The sequence below is a fragment of the Leptinotarsa decemlineata genome, unplaced genomic scaffold (genome assembly GCF_025532065.1).
Source record: "Leptinotarsa decemlineata unplaced genomic scaffold, Ldec_3_MD MMD2_tig00000218_RagTag_RagTag, whole genome shotgun sequence".
Classification (NCBI taxonomy): domain Eukaryota; kingdom Metazoa; phylum Arthropoda; class Insecta; order Coleoptera; family Chrysomelidae; genus Leptinotarsa; species Leptinotarsa decemlineata.
Window position 1 is genome coordinate 1984498 of NW_027412545.1, and position 15756 is coordinate 2000253.

At 31.7% G+C, this 15756-nt stretch overlaps 1 protein-coding gene across 1 annotated transcript; it reads left to right on the forward strand.

Annotated features, from left to right (window-relative positions):
* Window positions 1–10876: 10876 nt before the first annotated feature.
* Window positions 10877–15091, forward strand: spict (magnesium transporter spict). Its single transcript, XM_023166589.2, has 4 exons — window positions 10877–11391; window positions 12347–12489; window positions 12952–13234; window positions 13904–15091. The coding sequence occupies exons 1-4, from the start codon at window positions 11172–11174 to the stop codon at window positions 14269–14271; spliced, it is 1014 nt and encodes a 337-aa protein (XP_023022357.2). The 5' UTR covers window positions 10877–11171; the 3' UTR covers window positions 14272–15091.
* The last annotated feature ends 665 nt before the right edge of the window (window positions 15092–15756 follow it).

Genomic DNA, 15756 nt, shown 5'->3' on the forward strand with positions numbered 1-15756 from the left:
ACCAGTGGTAAATTAACTTCCAGTTTCCTTGTGATGGGATTTCTTTTATATTCAGGTTCCCACGAAAAGTAAAATACCGTAATGTTCAGAGAACACTAGGTTGAATTTCTGCAGACTGCATGAAAGTAGATTAGCGTCTTTTAGAATACAAATACAAAATGTCTTCTGATATACTTTAATTGCTCACTACAACCTTTTACATTGAGTGTGTAAAAGAGTTCTTTTTTTCAAACAATGTGATCATCAATTATGATGGTAGTTTTTTGAAAATATTCAATCAAATTTTAAAAAAACATACATCTGATGAGAGTTTCACATCTCAACAGATATTTTCAGATTTTTCGAAAGTTGACTAACAGAAAATTGTATTTTTTTAAATTTTTATTTTCGAGGGCTCTTTCATTATGCTCTTTAGCACAGCAGATATTCAATCTAGAGATCAAATATGCCCTCAGTGCCTCTCTTAACAATTCTTCCTTGTGGTGTTCACAACCTACAATATTTTTGGGAGAAAAATTTGACAATTTGATTAAAATTACTGGAAAGCAATTTCTTTTAAGTTCCCTCTCAAAAACACCTGATATTATTGTGGCTTCAACATCGTGAAGAAAGCTATTAATTTTTTGTGATGGTAATGTTAAAAATCCTCTGCTCTTGTTTCTTATGAGGGAATTGAATATTTCATTTCATTTCCCTTCTCCAATATCGAATCCACACATTCTCCACATTTGGTGTTGCCTTTAATTTTTTTTGCAACATATTCACAGAAATAAGCAAAAGCTTCATCAATACCTGAGAAGTCCTCTTCAATTTCGGAGATAGTTTTTTCTATTTCAATATAGAATATAAATTTTTGCTGTTTTTCTTTCAGATCTCCAATATGAAGAAGGGATTTCATCATTTCTCCTCCACTAACATTACTTTCCCTGGGCGGTTTTATCAGAGAATAGAGGGACATTAGGCGGAATATTTGTCCAACTTGAATTGACTTGGGATGAGTATTGCATCCACCTGCAGCTCTCATCATCCCAAAAATGCTGAAAATGATATCAACAAAGTTGATTGGAATTGTTATGGATATGTGAACATTATCACCTCCAAATGATCTTGGTTCAATCTGGATGTCAAGTATTTGAAATCAAAATGGGATTAGGAATATTCTCTAGTTGAATACTGCTAGAATTTGCCAATGGATGTTTTGTGACAGAGTGTGACTAGGATGGACTAGGAAAAACGTTTAGTGGAAGTTCAGGAGCGGTTTCACTGAGAAATAAAAAATATCAAAATACCTATTTTTATTATTGTTATGTATTTTCGGATACAGACCAAATACTTTCAGATCAAACTTTATTACAAAGAATTATCTGACATTACAACTTCATTCCTATTTGACAGTAAACCGACAGTTCTCCAAACCCGTATTCTAATGTTTTCTAAATACTGAAGGTTTGGTACTTTTCAGCTTACCTTACATGATTATAATATATAACAATTATAAAAATGACTATCACGTCAATTTCACAATAGAACTTGTCTAAAATCTAAATTTTTCATAATGATCTTCTACCACATAGTAACGGCTATATATCCATCAATTTCCTTGTCTAAAACATGTTTTACCCTTTAGATCAATAAATGTTATTTAATTAAATTAATAAAACTATATAAATAATCACACAATCCTTATCAGATATTTGGCAGAAGCTTTATCAAATATTCTTTGAAAAAACTGATCACAGAACTAAATATAGGAATTCAAGTATTTCAGTTGTTCATGTTTCAAACGGAGTTTTTTCCACTGGATAATCCAACTGCAAACTGAAAAATAAAACCAGTTATAAAAAAATGAAAATCAATCTTTGAATCTGGGAAAATTTCAGCATCCTTCATCAATAATTTTCAACAGCTCATGTAGTATGATTTCATGACTGACTTCAATGTTTTGGTTGGTTTTTGGGTTTTGCTGTTGTCTTCTTTGGTAAACTCCAAACGTTTCAAGTGCAACTACGACAGTCAGCGGTGTTGACGAAGTACTCCTCATAAGATATTCATTGAAACTAATTTCAGTATCAACTTTATTCTCTAAGATTACTTCATCAACACAACTGAATATGATTGTCTCAGTTGCAGTCAAATATTTTTACTGAAAATGATCAGGGAAAAGCCAGGAAACTAACTATTACGAAATTAGACAGGATGGGTTTATACATTCAGTTCAATTTTAGAAATATTTCATGCTGATTTCAGAATCGAAGTTACATTAAATCATTAGTTTATCTATTCAAAATTATATCTGGTTTCATTGATTGTCCGGAAATTCTCTCCCTTATAACTTTCAACGTTCCACGAAGGTCCATCAGACAAATAAAGCTATTTATTACACCATATCACTTAACTAACTATGGGTATCATTCTTCATCTCCAACATCTAAAATGTTGAGACTTGAAAATAACTACTCTGATAAAATCAATTTCTTCTGTGATGATGAAAATATTTTTAAGAATCTCACTCTTTACTCATGCAAATGTTTTTCATTACTTTAATTTTGTCCTTCATTAAACACACATAAATGTGTCTATAATAATTATAGTAGTAGTAGTATAAGTGGTTACAGCACAAGCTTCCTTTGTTATATAATTTATTGTAAACAAAACTGAATAAATTGAGATCCCTGTAAATAAACATGGACAAAAAACTAAAATGGTATTTGTTAAAATTGGTTTTTCTGTAAACCAGCTGTCGTTCCCCTACGAACGGCAGCCCTCAGAAGTCGAAACTTGTGCGAACAGGGATTAACGCAATCTTACCTTTCAACGTGCGATTCTAAGCTAAATATAACCCTTTGTTCGATAACAACTTTTTCATTAATTTTTTTAAAAATTCCTACTGGCATTTAATTATAACCGTCTCACAAGAAGATTCTAAAAGATACAGCTTTTTTTTATTATGTTCTCAGAAGAGGCTGTTTATAATAATGACAACGTATTTATTATTTCCATGTGTAAGCAGTAAGCTTACACAGATATTGACAAATATGAAATATCAGAAAATAGAGGGTAAAGTTAATGAAGTTAATTTTCTGTGAATCAGGCATTTATAGAAAATGTTCTTCAACTTTACCCCTTTCTTCCACTATCACCTTTTATTTATAGAATGATATTAGCACATATTAGCCCGTATTGAAAAATGATGTATTTTTATGAAAGGTATCAAGGGAAAATATGATGTAAAATATTGAACAAAACAGCAGTTGCGATCATTGAAATGAAAAATAATATGAAATGTTATAACTAAACTCCACACATTTGGACAATTTGTAACATATCCCTTTTTCAACATGATTCAATTAAATAATGGTTACATAAATATCTCTTCTCATATTATGTTATCAATAACTTTCTTTTTAAAGTCCGTTATGAGCCTTATATGAAATTTGTAAAAGGACATTGATATGCTTGAGTTGAACTGAAAACAACAACAATCTTTTATCTTCAAGAGAAATGAATGGCATAGAGTGTTTGTTTCCAACTGCAAACTTCTCAGGGTTACTGTTAGAGAACAGCCGGTTGAAAAGAACCTTTTTTTTGTAGATAGGTAAAGCTAGAAGGGGTTATTTATCATTTCATATATGAATAATTTGATATTTATCATTTTGATAACACCAATTGTTTTCTCTTGATTTGTATGTGATCAAATTTGCTTTTGATACCTTATTCAACGGATACTTTCCAACTACAGAAATTATTAGTAAACTGGTTCTGGAAATGGTGCACGTTTTCTTGAAATTTGTACAATTAAGTACTTCTCTATAAGTGCACCTTGAAAAAAATATACAAATCTTTGATAGGATTTATAGGTAGTGCTGTAGAAACTGAATACTCACATGCATGATGGTTTGGCACCCTTCAATAGTTTTTTCTCACCAATGAAATGGATGGGAAAATGCTTTGAGCAAATGAAAGCACCATCAGGCAGATATTTCTTAACAGCATCCATCCACAGTTTCCTCTTGTTTTCATCCTATAAATTACAGATTTTGATCAGGTACAATGCACAAATAAAACCATTCAAATCACCAATTGAGAACAAGTAAAGTTAAAAGAGCATACTGTTTGGTTGCTTGGAATTCTATATGCAATCAACTACTACGAGTATATATTTAAGAGAGCATTAGGTTTCTCATCATACATGAGTAGTCTTTTAACCACCCAATAAATTTTCTTTATACAAGTCCACAATACAACAACACCCTCGATTTCTACAATAATTTTCCACAAGATTTCAAAAATATACAACATTCTGTTAGGCTTGGGGAACTATTTGTTTGACATGGAGCCCTACTCAGAGAGTGATTTTCAAACTTAATCTATGATTTATTAATTGTTGATTTGGATTTAATTTTTTATTAGTTTTAAATTTTATGCTGATATTAATATCATGATATTTTAAATGGATGTTAAATTTCATGTAACTGTAAACTAACTTACTTCTCATAATAATTCTGTAGAAATGCAATAAATCTCTCTGCATACTGTAATATTCATCTGTAGGTATCTATGATTCTATGATTCTATGAGTAGACTTTTCTTGCAACTAGGTTTTAAGTTGTATTTAAAAAAAGCATAAGTGAATGTTTATTTTCAATTTGATATTATGATTAAGAAAGTAATGATACTCTAGTAGCAGAAGGTGGATTTAAAAGGGTGAAGGATTATTCAAAATATGAAGTTGGTTTTTGGTGTAGGCTGATACAAACTTAGTTTATCCGTGGTGGATTGACAGTAATTATAAAATGTTTCATTTACCTTTGGCACTGAATACAGATGATTACTCGAATTTTTACACTGTTCACACAAAATACAGAATTGTCCCATTTTACAAAAAGTATCCTTATACACTATATAAAACTATTCCTTATTACTACTGAAAAATGTAACCAAACTAAAATAACTGAGAACTAACGAACGAAAACTATAATAAAAAATGCGAACAATGTAAAGATTGGGATGACAAAAAATATCAATTTCAAAATACCAAAAGTTGAAAATTCTTTTTGACAATGACAGATAATAATTAATTTGACTGACTCAGCGGGGACTCGAACAATTCAGAATAGCGCCATCTTGGGAAAACCTCGTAAGTGTTGTTAAAAGCAACAGGTGGTTCCTTCAAAAAGTTCAAAACAAAATCTAAGCGTTACCAACACCAGGGTTTCTAGGAATCTTACGCAACGTCAATTTAAGAAGTACTGAAATTTACCAGAAAATAGTACCCAAAATGTACCGCGCAAGCCTAAGCATAGCACATGCGCATAAGTCATTTCAGACCAAATGCCAGTATTGCCAAACTTGTAATAATGTTATCCCTTTAAATTGGAAAAATATATGGAATAAAAAATTTCTTGGAAACTAGGAAATGTGCCTTAAGAGAAAGATCATAATCTGAACATTTGATAAAAATGTGTCTTTTTTCTTCTTCAAATTGCTCTTTCACGATTGCAAATGTGTTTTGTTTTAATTAGGTTTCTGTCACAGTAGAATGAAACAATACTAGATTCGAGAATTCCTATGGATATTATGATTTTCAAATCGGAAGAAATTTGATATTTGATAATCTTTCTCTTCTGAATATTTGAAATTTCTGGCACGATTCTACAAAGTTTTGTGTGATATTGAATTTGAAAGGCAAAAAAAATATTCTGGAACTGAAAATCTTTTATTTGTACCTACATCAGAAAAATAAACAAAAAACAATCATGAAATCTTTCAAATGAAAAACAGCAGAAGTTTTTGCATGAATAATATCTAATACGTTTCATTTAATAATTCTTGGCTAAGTATCCATGTGAAACAATGGTCACTTCCTAGAAACATTCACAAAACTCCTGAGAACTCCTTAAAAGTATTATTATAATAATCATTTTTCATTTTTACTCACATCATCCCATTTGAAATTATACTTGTAAGTTCTTTTATATTCCTTTTTATGGAACTATCATCCCCAGAATTATTTTCTAGATCTGGGTCTGATCTTTGATTTTCAAACTCAAGAACTGGAATATTTCCATTTTCTTCTTTTGAACGTGAGTGTCTCGAGCCAATGCTATCAGGAACCTTATAATAAACAAAAGGATACATATTTTCAGTTCATTTTCAGTCAATTTCATGTTTATCTGTCCATATTCCTATTTATTTTGATAAAACAACAAAACCAATTTCTCAAAGGTAAGGTTAAAACCACTGGGTTGTAAGTAAATTATTTCAAATGAACTAATTCATAACAATGATAAATGTTAATTTTAAAAGTAATGAACTTTGCTTCATGAAATCAGATGAAGAAATTTGTGATTTGTTCTCAGATTTGATAAACAAGCGATACGGTTTGTGAGGTCCGATATAAAGAGTTTTCGATTAGAAATCATGATAATTTATAATTACGATTGAGGTTTGATATTATTATGTGATTTCATTAAAAATAGGTATCTAGGGGTCTTTGTGGACCGATATTATGGAAGGGGATATTTTTGATATTTTTAATGATCATTTTTTTGATCTTATTCTTATAAATAAAGTTTTTGAAACTAGGTTTATATTATTTCATTATTTGACATATCCCAACCAAAAAAAGGTTAGAAAAATGACAACCGTCATTTTTTATTGAATATTATCTATATGCAACTCGAGAGCCTTGTGCAAAGAAAGAAAAATCAAAATGGAAATCATATTCTTTGTGTGACGTAAGTTAGTTGTTGAGTGAGCCTCATCAAAAAGTACTTTGAGATCTGCAAATTTGAACGTGGAGTTACGCTGAGCTACAAAATTTTTCACATCCGCCCATATTAACTCGATGGGATTGAGCTCGCAGTGGTATGGAGGCAGGCGAAGGACAATTTTGTTTTGGCCTGCTGCCATCTCATCGACTATATATTTCTGGTATTCAAGCTTGCGTTCCTTGACAATTTTTAGTAGCTGTACTCTTAGCATTGAGTCTTCAAAGCTAATATTCATTGATCGCAGCCAATTTTGGATTTCAACCTTCTTTGAAGACGTTGTCGGAATCTTCTCTAACTGTCGTGAATGATAAGGTGCATCGTTTATTACAATCACAGCATTGGGGTAAAACTTTGGAAAACCACTGTTCGAAAGATTCACCGTTCATTTCTTCGTGATAATCTCCAGTTTTTTTCGACTCGAAACACCACAGCCCTTCAGCAATAAACCCATTCTCATTGCCGATGTGACAAATAATAAGCCGTTTTCCTTTACCTAAAATTATGAAGAGGTATGTAAGTAAATAAAACAACAAACCACTTTTAACATATTGAGATTGAGGCAGGTCTTAATATAAATATAAGTTTACCTGATGGATTTGTTAATCCGGTGGATAGTCCATCTAGAAAGGCCCTCCTAGATAAGGACACAGTTTCATCGACCCATACTTTAGGGGTAGTATGACCAGCATTAACCCTGGTTTCATCCATATAATACATTGTTCTCTGTTGTTCCCTATGAATTTAATTTTGGTCAAATACTCTCTCCTCCATAACACAATTTCCTCTTTATCCAATAATAAACTATTGCGCCCTCGTTTTTTCCATACAGAATTCAAATGTTTCAATACTTTATGAAATGTTGACCGCTTAAAACTTGGCAATAAAACATCTTCATTTATTTCTGTGAGTACTTTGTCTATCGTGGGTATTTCATTTCTGAAAAAGTACTTATGCACTTTCCTCCTGATTGCATGTTTATCAGCATCATCTATTGATTTTATAATGGTTTGACGATTCAGATTTGTATTCGGTTTGGAAAATGTATGATTTTGTTTATATTCCCGTAAAACATTGTAAATCGAAGCGCAACACACTCCAATTTTATCGGAAACTTTCGATACGACTTTGTCGCCAGTCGATGTATCAATTTCTTTCCTCTCTTCTTTCATCTCAACACTCAAATGTCTTTTTTTGGATCGTTTCCTGGCTGGACTCAGAGGATAGCTCACAGTGTCATCAGCAGTGTCTGTACTGGACATCTTGGAAAACAATTTTAAACAATATACTATAACGCACGCCACACAAACACGCAAACGACTGATTACAACCCTGTGCTGGTACCGAACTCGTACCAAGAAGGCGAATTCACCAATGAACGCTGCCCTTTCCATCTGACACTGGGCGATCACGTGAACATCACGCTTCGGTTTTGTTTTGTTTTACTCTATCTTGGATTTGGATAGACTTTAGTTAATTTGAAATAATTTAATTTCAACCCAGTAAACCACGCGCTTTATTATAAAGCTATACATAAATAAAAATCTAGTAGGTGGTAGAAAAACTGGCCTCATTTCCATAATCATTAATAATAAATCAGATTTCCTGTAGGAACTATTTGAACATAACACGTTTCCACCTGAAATGATTTATTTTACAAATATATAATATTCCTCCGATTATCAACTATATCTACCGCCACTCTTTTATGGTCCTACTCACTTCAAATGTAAACAAATTCTCCATAATAACCTCTCATTACCCGCCACCCCCCCTCGCCAATAAGTTGTACAGAAAAGGATAGTCCGATACCCGCTTCAAAATACATGTATTGTATTGGTATAGCACTCAGAATCACAAAAGACAATAGAGAGGTATTTTCCATCCTTACATTGAAGGCAGTATAACTTTGTTTACGGGAAGTAAGTTGGACCATAAAACAGTGGCGATTGGTTTAGTTGATAATCGGAGGGATACTATATATATATATATATATAAAATACATCATTTCAGGATCATTCAGAAAAAGTATTCTGTTCAAATAGTTTATACAGGAAATCTGATTCATTATTAATGATTATGTAAATGGGGCCAGTTTTTCTACCATCTACTAGATTTTTATTATTTGATCAAATTCACTTTCATGAATAGTTTATGGTAAGAATGGTAATTTATAAATATACCAGAGCTTATTATTTTTCTATACCGATATATTAGGATAGTATTCTCTGAAGTTCAAAGAAATTTTGTGTCCAAAAAGAAACGATATATTCACCATCCTCCCATTCAATGTTAAATTTAATATATGGATCATATCTACTGAAAACTTCCAGTATTTCTGCATTTCCTAATTTTGGTAATGTAATTATTAAATCATCGATGTATTTTTTATAGATAATAAGTTGGAGGTTATAATCTGTAAGACATTATCTATTAAATCGTACATGACATATAACTAGATAAAATATGATTTATTTTTGCTCACATTAGAGTGCCAAAGTTCTGTTTATGCAGTTTACTGTTGAAACATTTTGAAAGTTATGCATAGAGCTTTTTGAATAAGAAGCTCCTTTATACAACAATCAAGGTCATTAAAAAAGTACTAGACTTTATAAAAGCAGATGCCCTTTTATCAAATTTTCGAAAATGTTCAATTAGAAATATCGACAGATCTCCAGTGGCTCTATAACGAATGCTTTCTTGAAGGACATTATAGAAAATAATGGGAATATGAGTACGGAGAAAGCTGAAACTCATGCTGAAACAAATCCATCTGAGAAAGAAAAGAAAGTGCAAGTGTTATCAAATTAGATTAACATTTTTAGGGAAAGTTGCGCGATGGAAAGAAGAATGTGACCGTTTTCAAAAAATGATTAAAGACCCAGTTCCTATGTATTCCAAATCAACATTGCCACTCAACATTGAGAAGACACTGTACGCTCAAAGTACTCGTCTCCAAGAACAGTTTAGAGGGGCTGACTTCGTCGAAAACAAACGAGAAGGTCGAAACGTGGGAGCAAATTATGCTCTGCAAACTTTCTGTTATCCTCGTTTTGCATCTGAAATTTTTCGAATACACCGACGACCGTTGCACGAAGGTTATCAAGGCTATGGATTTTGAATTCAACTAGAAGATTGATTCGATATTGGAATCATCTGAAACCCAACCTTTAACAGAGAAACAGTATAAGCTATTCGCATTCACTACGAAACCAAAAATGCCAACATTGGACACTACACGTGACCGATGTCTTCCACGTCGGCTACAACTGCTGGATAAAGTAAGACGATTCTTCGTTCAAGACCGTGCAGGAAGGATACATACTGAAACTCCAAGGAACGCGAGTTCCTTATTTATTGCTGTTCTACAGGAAAAGCGATATGATCCAATATCCGATCTAAATAACTCCCCTCTAGATGGATGAGGTTGCTGCTTTTACGTAGAGTTCAGTGTCTTGAATGTAACATAATTTATCTTTTGAGTTTTTATTGAATTTGATTTTTTGCTGGTTTTAATGAATTTTGTATTCCTTCATTTCGTTGTAATTATTGTGTAATTATTATCGGTTAAATCAAATATAATACCTGATATTAAACCTGAAAAAAAATAAGTATGATTAGGTGAGAAAGTTATTGCATTAAAGAAATATTCTTCACTCAGTGCACAATTAAGGCTGATAAGGTTCCATTAACAAAAAATTCTTTATTTAGTTTCGGTAACCACCTGCGTACATGTATGTTCCAATGTTGTTGCATCTCATCAGAACTGGTTGTATTAGACAAACAAACCAATTCTTTTCTTTAGTTTGAGACTCTCCGACAAGCTTTCCAAACTCTGTTCGATTTTTTCGTTTTATATTATTTTACCGTATGCAAAAATATTGCACTTTCAGCTATGTTGGTAATTCATAGATGCTTTTAGCATTATACTGTGCTACGGCCTTGTTCGTCCTCACAAAATGATAGGGGTCAATATTGATGGCCATTTTGATTATTTACTCTTATGAGATCTGTGAATTTCACGGTCACAGATTTTCTGAACTGTGTCACAGTGATCAGAAACAACTTCCCAACCTTGCTTTGTGACGTGACCTCAAACCACAGTGTGGCTGTTTTGTGCCACAAAACACATACTCTAGAGTGGTTGTGACAGTAATTTTGTATTTTATTCAGTTTTCATTGATTAGTGGCTTTGAATAATTTCATAAGTGAAGTAAAATTTACGAAAATTTCCAGTGAATTATATCCAGCCCCAGTTTTTATTTTCTCATCAATGAAGAATGTATTAGTCCGAAAAAACCGCCCCGTTCAATTCTATTTGATTATTCCGCATTACCAATTATTACTAGATGTTTTCACATGAAGTTATTCAGCAATGAGCATATTTTGAAATAAATTACAATGGATTCCACAACAAAAATTGCCAACACTAAGTTCACAGGCGAATTTGACTTTTACTTGGGATTACTTTTATCCATTGGTTCTTCTCTATTTATTGGATCGAGTTTTATTTTGAAAAAATTATCCTTGACTCGAGTTAGTCAAAGAGGACACTTGAGGGCTGGAGCTGGCGGATTTGGCTATCTCACTGACTGGATGTGGTGGTTCGGCCTTATTACCAGTTAGTATACTAGACGTTCAATATAATTAAAGCACCCAGTACAACTGGTGCTTTCTAGCTTGACACCTGAAATGTGCAAATGACTGTTGAAATCAATGCTTAGAGTCCCAACAAAAAATACTCAATATCAGCAGGTATCAGTAGTTGAAATCCTCATCTGTTATTTGGCAATGAAAAAGGTGATCTATTGATAAAACTTTCCTCTCACCAGAATTAAAATGATGTCTCTCAATGCAAATGTCGCTACCCAAGTTAGCATAATCAGGAGATGATAGTTTGTCATCTCCTGTTGTTTTCAGTATTAGTTTTCATACTTCATAAATTCTATTGCACTATACTATTACTTTGTGTGTTGATTGTCACATTTTGAGGGTATTATTTTGATATTAGTGGAAAAGAGAATTAATTGTGTGTCTCCCATTTCGGAATATAATGAAATGTTTTAACTTCAGTATTAGCAAGTATGAAATGACATTTTCAAAGAGAGACAGACCTTGAAGTGAATCTACTGAAAATACTTTCCACTCTAAAAAAAAAGTTCTGTATTTTATAATATAAGTAAGATATGAGGTATGGATTTGGAGTTGTGCTATAATTATTGTTTGATGGAAATTATCAATGATTACTAAAGTTCAATTTCAACAATTTTTGTTATTACCAGATGCCTATTTCTGATGCTACATTTGTTAGTGACTGCATTCATCCTGGAAATGGTTTCAATCCAATTTCAAGGAGATTGAAATGATTTGAATGAGCATGGCCAATGACTTTGTTCAAGTTCATATCAATAACTTTGATCTGAAAAGTGAATTGAAACTATTTCAATTATTTCAACTGGACATTCAATACAATATTTTCAATTTTTTTTCCAGTTGATGTAGAATTGTAATAACATGCATTTTTCATATTACCCCACTTTAAAATTGTTTTATTTATGATACAATTTTTGTTCCAGTGGGAATAGGAGAAGTGTTCAATTTCGCTGCATATACATTTGCTCCAGCTTCCCTAGTGACTCCTTTGGGGGCTTTAAGCGTTTTAGTATCAGCCCTATTAGCATCAAAGTTTTTGAATGAAAAACTAAATAATATAGGAAAGGTATGTAATGAGACATGGTTTGAAAAATAAGTTACTTTCAATAAGATTAATTAAACAAAGTCTGAATATAATAGGAAGAATTGGAACACCTGTCGTAAAATGAATATAATGAAAACATTTTTTTCATACACTAAAACTGTAATTTTCTGATGATGCTAACTAGGACAGCCCAACGTGTTTCGAGAAACAGTGCTCCAGTTCTGCTGTGTGTGAAGTGTTTTCATTGTTTTCAATAATTTTTCACAAGATTAGTAACAAATTGAACCTATTTTGGGAAAACAGTATAGTAAATGTATTTCATCAATGAATCCGACACCATTAAATTGTTTTAAGTGAATACGGGTTTTGTTTTTATTTATTCATTAATTTTTTCATATGGATTATTTTTATTGACTGATGAACAATCAAATACGTATATGAAATTTAGTCTAACTTTTATAGTAACTTATGATTATTTTACAGACTGGTTGTTTGTTGTGTCTTTTGGGATCCACAATGCTAGTCATCCATTCGCCGAAAGAAGAACAAATAGAAACACTGAATGAGTTGCTTAGTAGAGTTAAAAATACAGTTTTCATTGAGTATTTAATCCTAGTGGTCATAGTGTGTTTCTCAATTTTCTGCTATTTTGGTCCTCTTTATGGTACTAGATATGTGACGGTATACATACTGCTCTGTTCAGCAATCGGAAGTATAACCGTTATGGCCTGCAAAGGATTGGGCCTGGCTATCAAAAACGTTGCAGGTAAATTTAATATTCACTAACAGTTGTTTTGGGAATCTAAAAAATTTGTCAGAAATTCATTTTTTAAATCCTGATCATAACAATGGATTTTTGAACGTGAAAACGTGAAACATTTTTTTGATAACCTTCATACAGCCTGTAAAAGTTTTATAATGTTATTCTAGAAAGCGGTAAACACTGTTGACTAGTCAGTTTGTATGACCAATTCGTACCTCCCATACAAAAAAATTGTGGAGTATTGCCAAGCTCTATATTTTGTCAAACTCTTTTCTTGTTATGCAATAATCACTCATCAAATCTGAACATATCTGGAAAATTTACACTCTTTGGCAATAACACTACAATTTCCTGACATAGACCTGACAATATAGAATTGATGAAAAAATGATTTGCTACTAACCTATTCGAGGTTAATATACAAAAAACCAATGATAGATATTTCATATTAGTTCTTTCTTCATTTTCTTCGAGTGCTGAAAAACAAAATATTTATCTAGCATATAAATTGTATCCTTAATTTGTTATATGTTGCATTTGAGATAAGTAGTGTAATCATTAATACAAAAGTACTTTCACAAAAAATGAATTTTTGTAGAAAAATTAAATTAATAATTCAGTTACACCTGTTTATGAATTGCTGAGAAATATATCATTTCTTATTTTTTTCAGGTGGTGATCAAGAGCGTCTTCCAAATATGTGGATACCGTTAGGTCTATTACTAACAGTAATATTTTGTATATGTATTCAAATGAATTATCTTAACAAAGCTCTGGACCTCTTTAGTACTAGTGTAGTTACACCTATATATTATGTACTTTTTACAACATTAGTAATACTAGCGTCAGCTATCTTGTTTGAAGAATGGAAAAATATGAGTGATGTTAACATTGTTGGGGCAATTTGTGGATTTTTTGTTACTGTAGTAGCTATATTTCTTTTGAATGTATTCAAAGAGTGCAATACATCAAAGTTTCTGTTGAAACCAAATAGTAAGCAATACGGATCTAATAATGATTTTTTGATTAGATCTTTTTGAATGGTAAGTCAATTTGTTCGGGTTGCCAACAAGTCTGTGTGATATATGAAGTAAGATTTTCTCACTACTTGCTAATAACTTGATACTGCTCAATTTATTTTATGATTGATTAATCTGTGATACTATGATTAGTTCATGTTTACATTTTATATATTAATTTCTTCTTTCTCAGAAATATTCCTCAAATATTTTATACAAAGGATCTTCTGTATAATTTTATGAATTACAATGCTGTTGAAGTGAATGAAAGTACTCGCCTATTGCTCAATATTCTATTTATTCTTAGTCAGTAGAACAATGATTTTATGATCAAAATAGACCTTAGCAAGGTTAATTTTCAACACATTTACTTGAAATTCTATCTTTCACATTGTTCTCAGCAAGTAATGTTTCTTTAAGGTTATAAAGATACAATCTTGAATTTTGAAAATAATGAAATACATGAAAAGTTTTGAAAGGGGCCATAAATAAAAAAATTATAGTATAGGAATGATAAAACTGATTGATTTAATTTGAACTTACCTTCCTCAAGAGTACTGGATATTGTACATATTTAGTAGTTGTCTTCCAGGAGAAGAAAAATAAACTTTTCAATAAGCGTAATATTAACAATGAATTTTGTTGACGAGTTCTCCTGCTGGAAATATCAACATGCCCATGCAAATTATATAAATCAATTTTAAATATTCATATTTTCCTACATAAGCTGCGAACATCAGAACAGAAACTGCCCTAGCAGTATGTAAAGTACGTTTTGGACTCGTGACATAATTGTAGTTGTTTATTTGATACAATTGAAATAAACATTTTACAGAGAAAAGTGTTTGCCTCCTTATCCTGCATATCAGCTTATTCTCAATGTCGTGCAAAACTTTTAAGCGGTTGGGCATCGTTCATCAACATCTTCCACTTCAAAATTTTTGACATTCAAAACTTTGGTAATTGATATTTTAATAATTGTGCTTGGTCTTCACCATCAAACATTTTCTCCTGAAGACGTAAACTTGGTTGGTGAAACGCGCGTTGGGAATAGTATTGCAGTTCTGATGATTGGAAACATTACTCGTATAGTTTGCAATTCACATTGAAATGAAATATCCTTAAGACCGGACTGTAATTCTGGCTAGCTCAAAATTTCGATCTGGTGGGGCCTGTAATAGTCCCATTTACATGTTTGTTGTTATTAACTTGTTTAAGAAACATTTGATAATTTGACTTTTTCGCAAAACACTTGCAATTTGCGAATATTCAGAATTTAGTTATAAAGTTTCTTCTGTCAACCAACAAGGAGATGAAGATGATGGATCAACATAATGTATGTAAACACAAATTACCTAGTAACATGAAGATCAAAAGCATGTATGGTTTATTACCGTCATTTTCATGAATTAATAAAATTGAATTAAATAATTCTAAATTCTGATAAAGAAATAAAATGTTTATTGATTTTGCAGCTTGTAGAGATATAAAATAAATTAGATGATT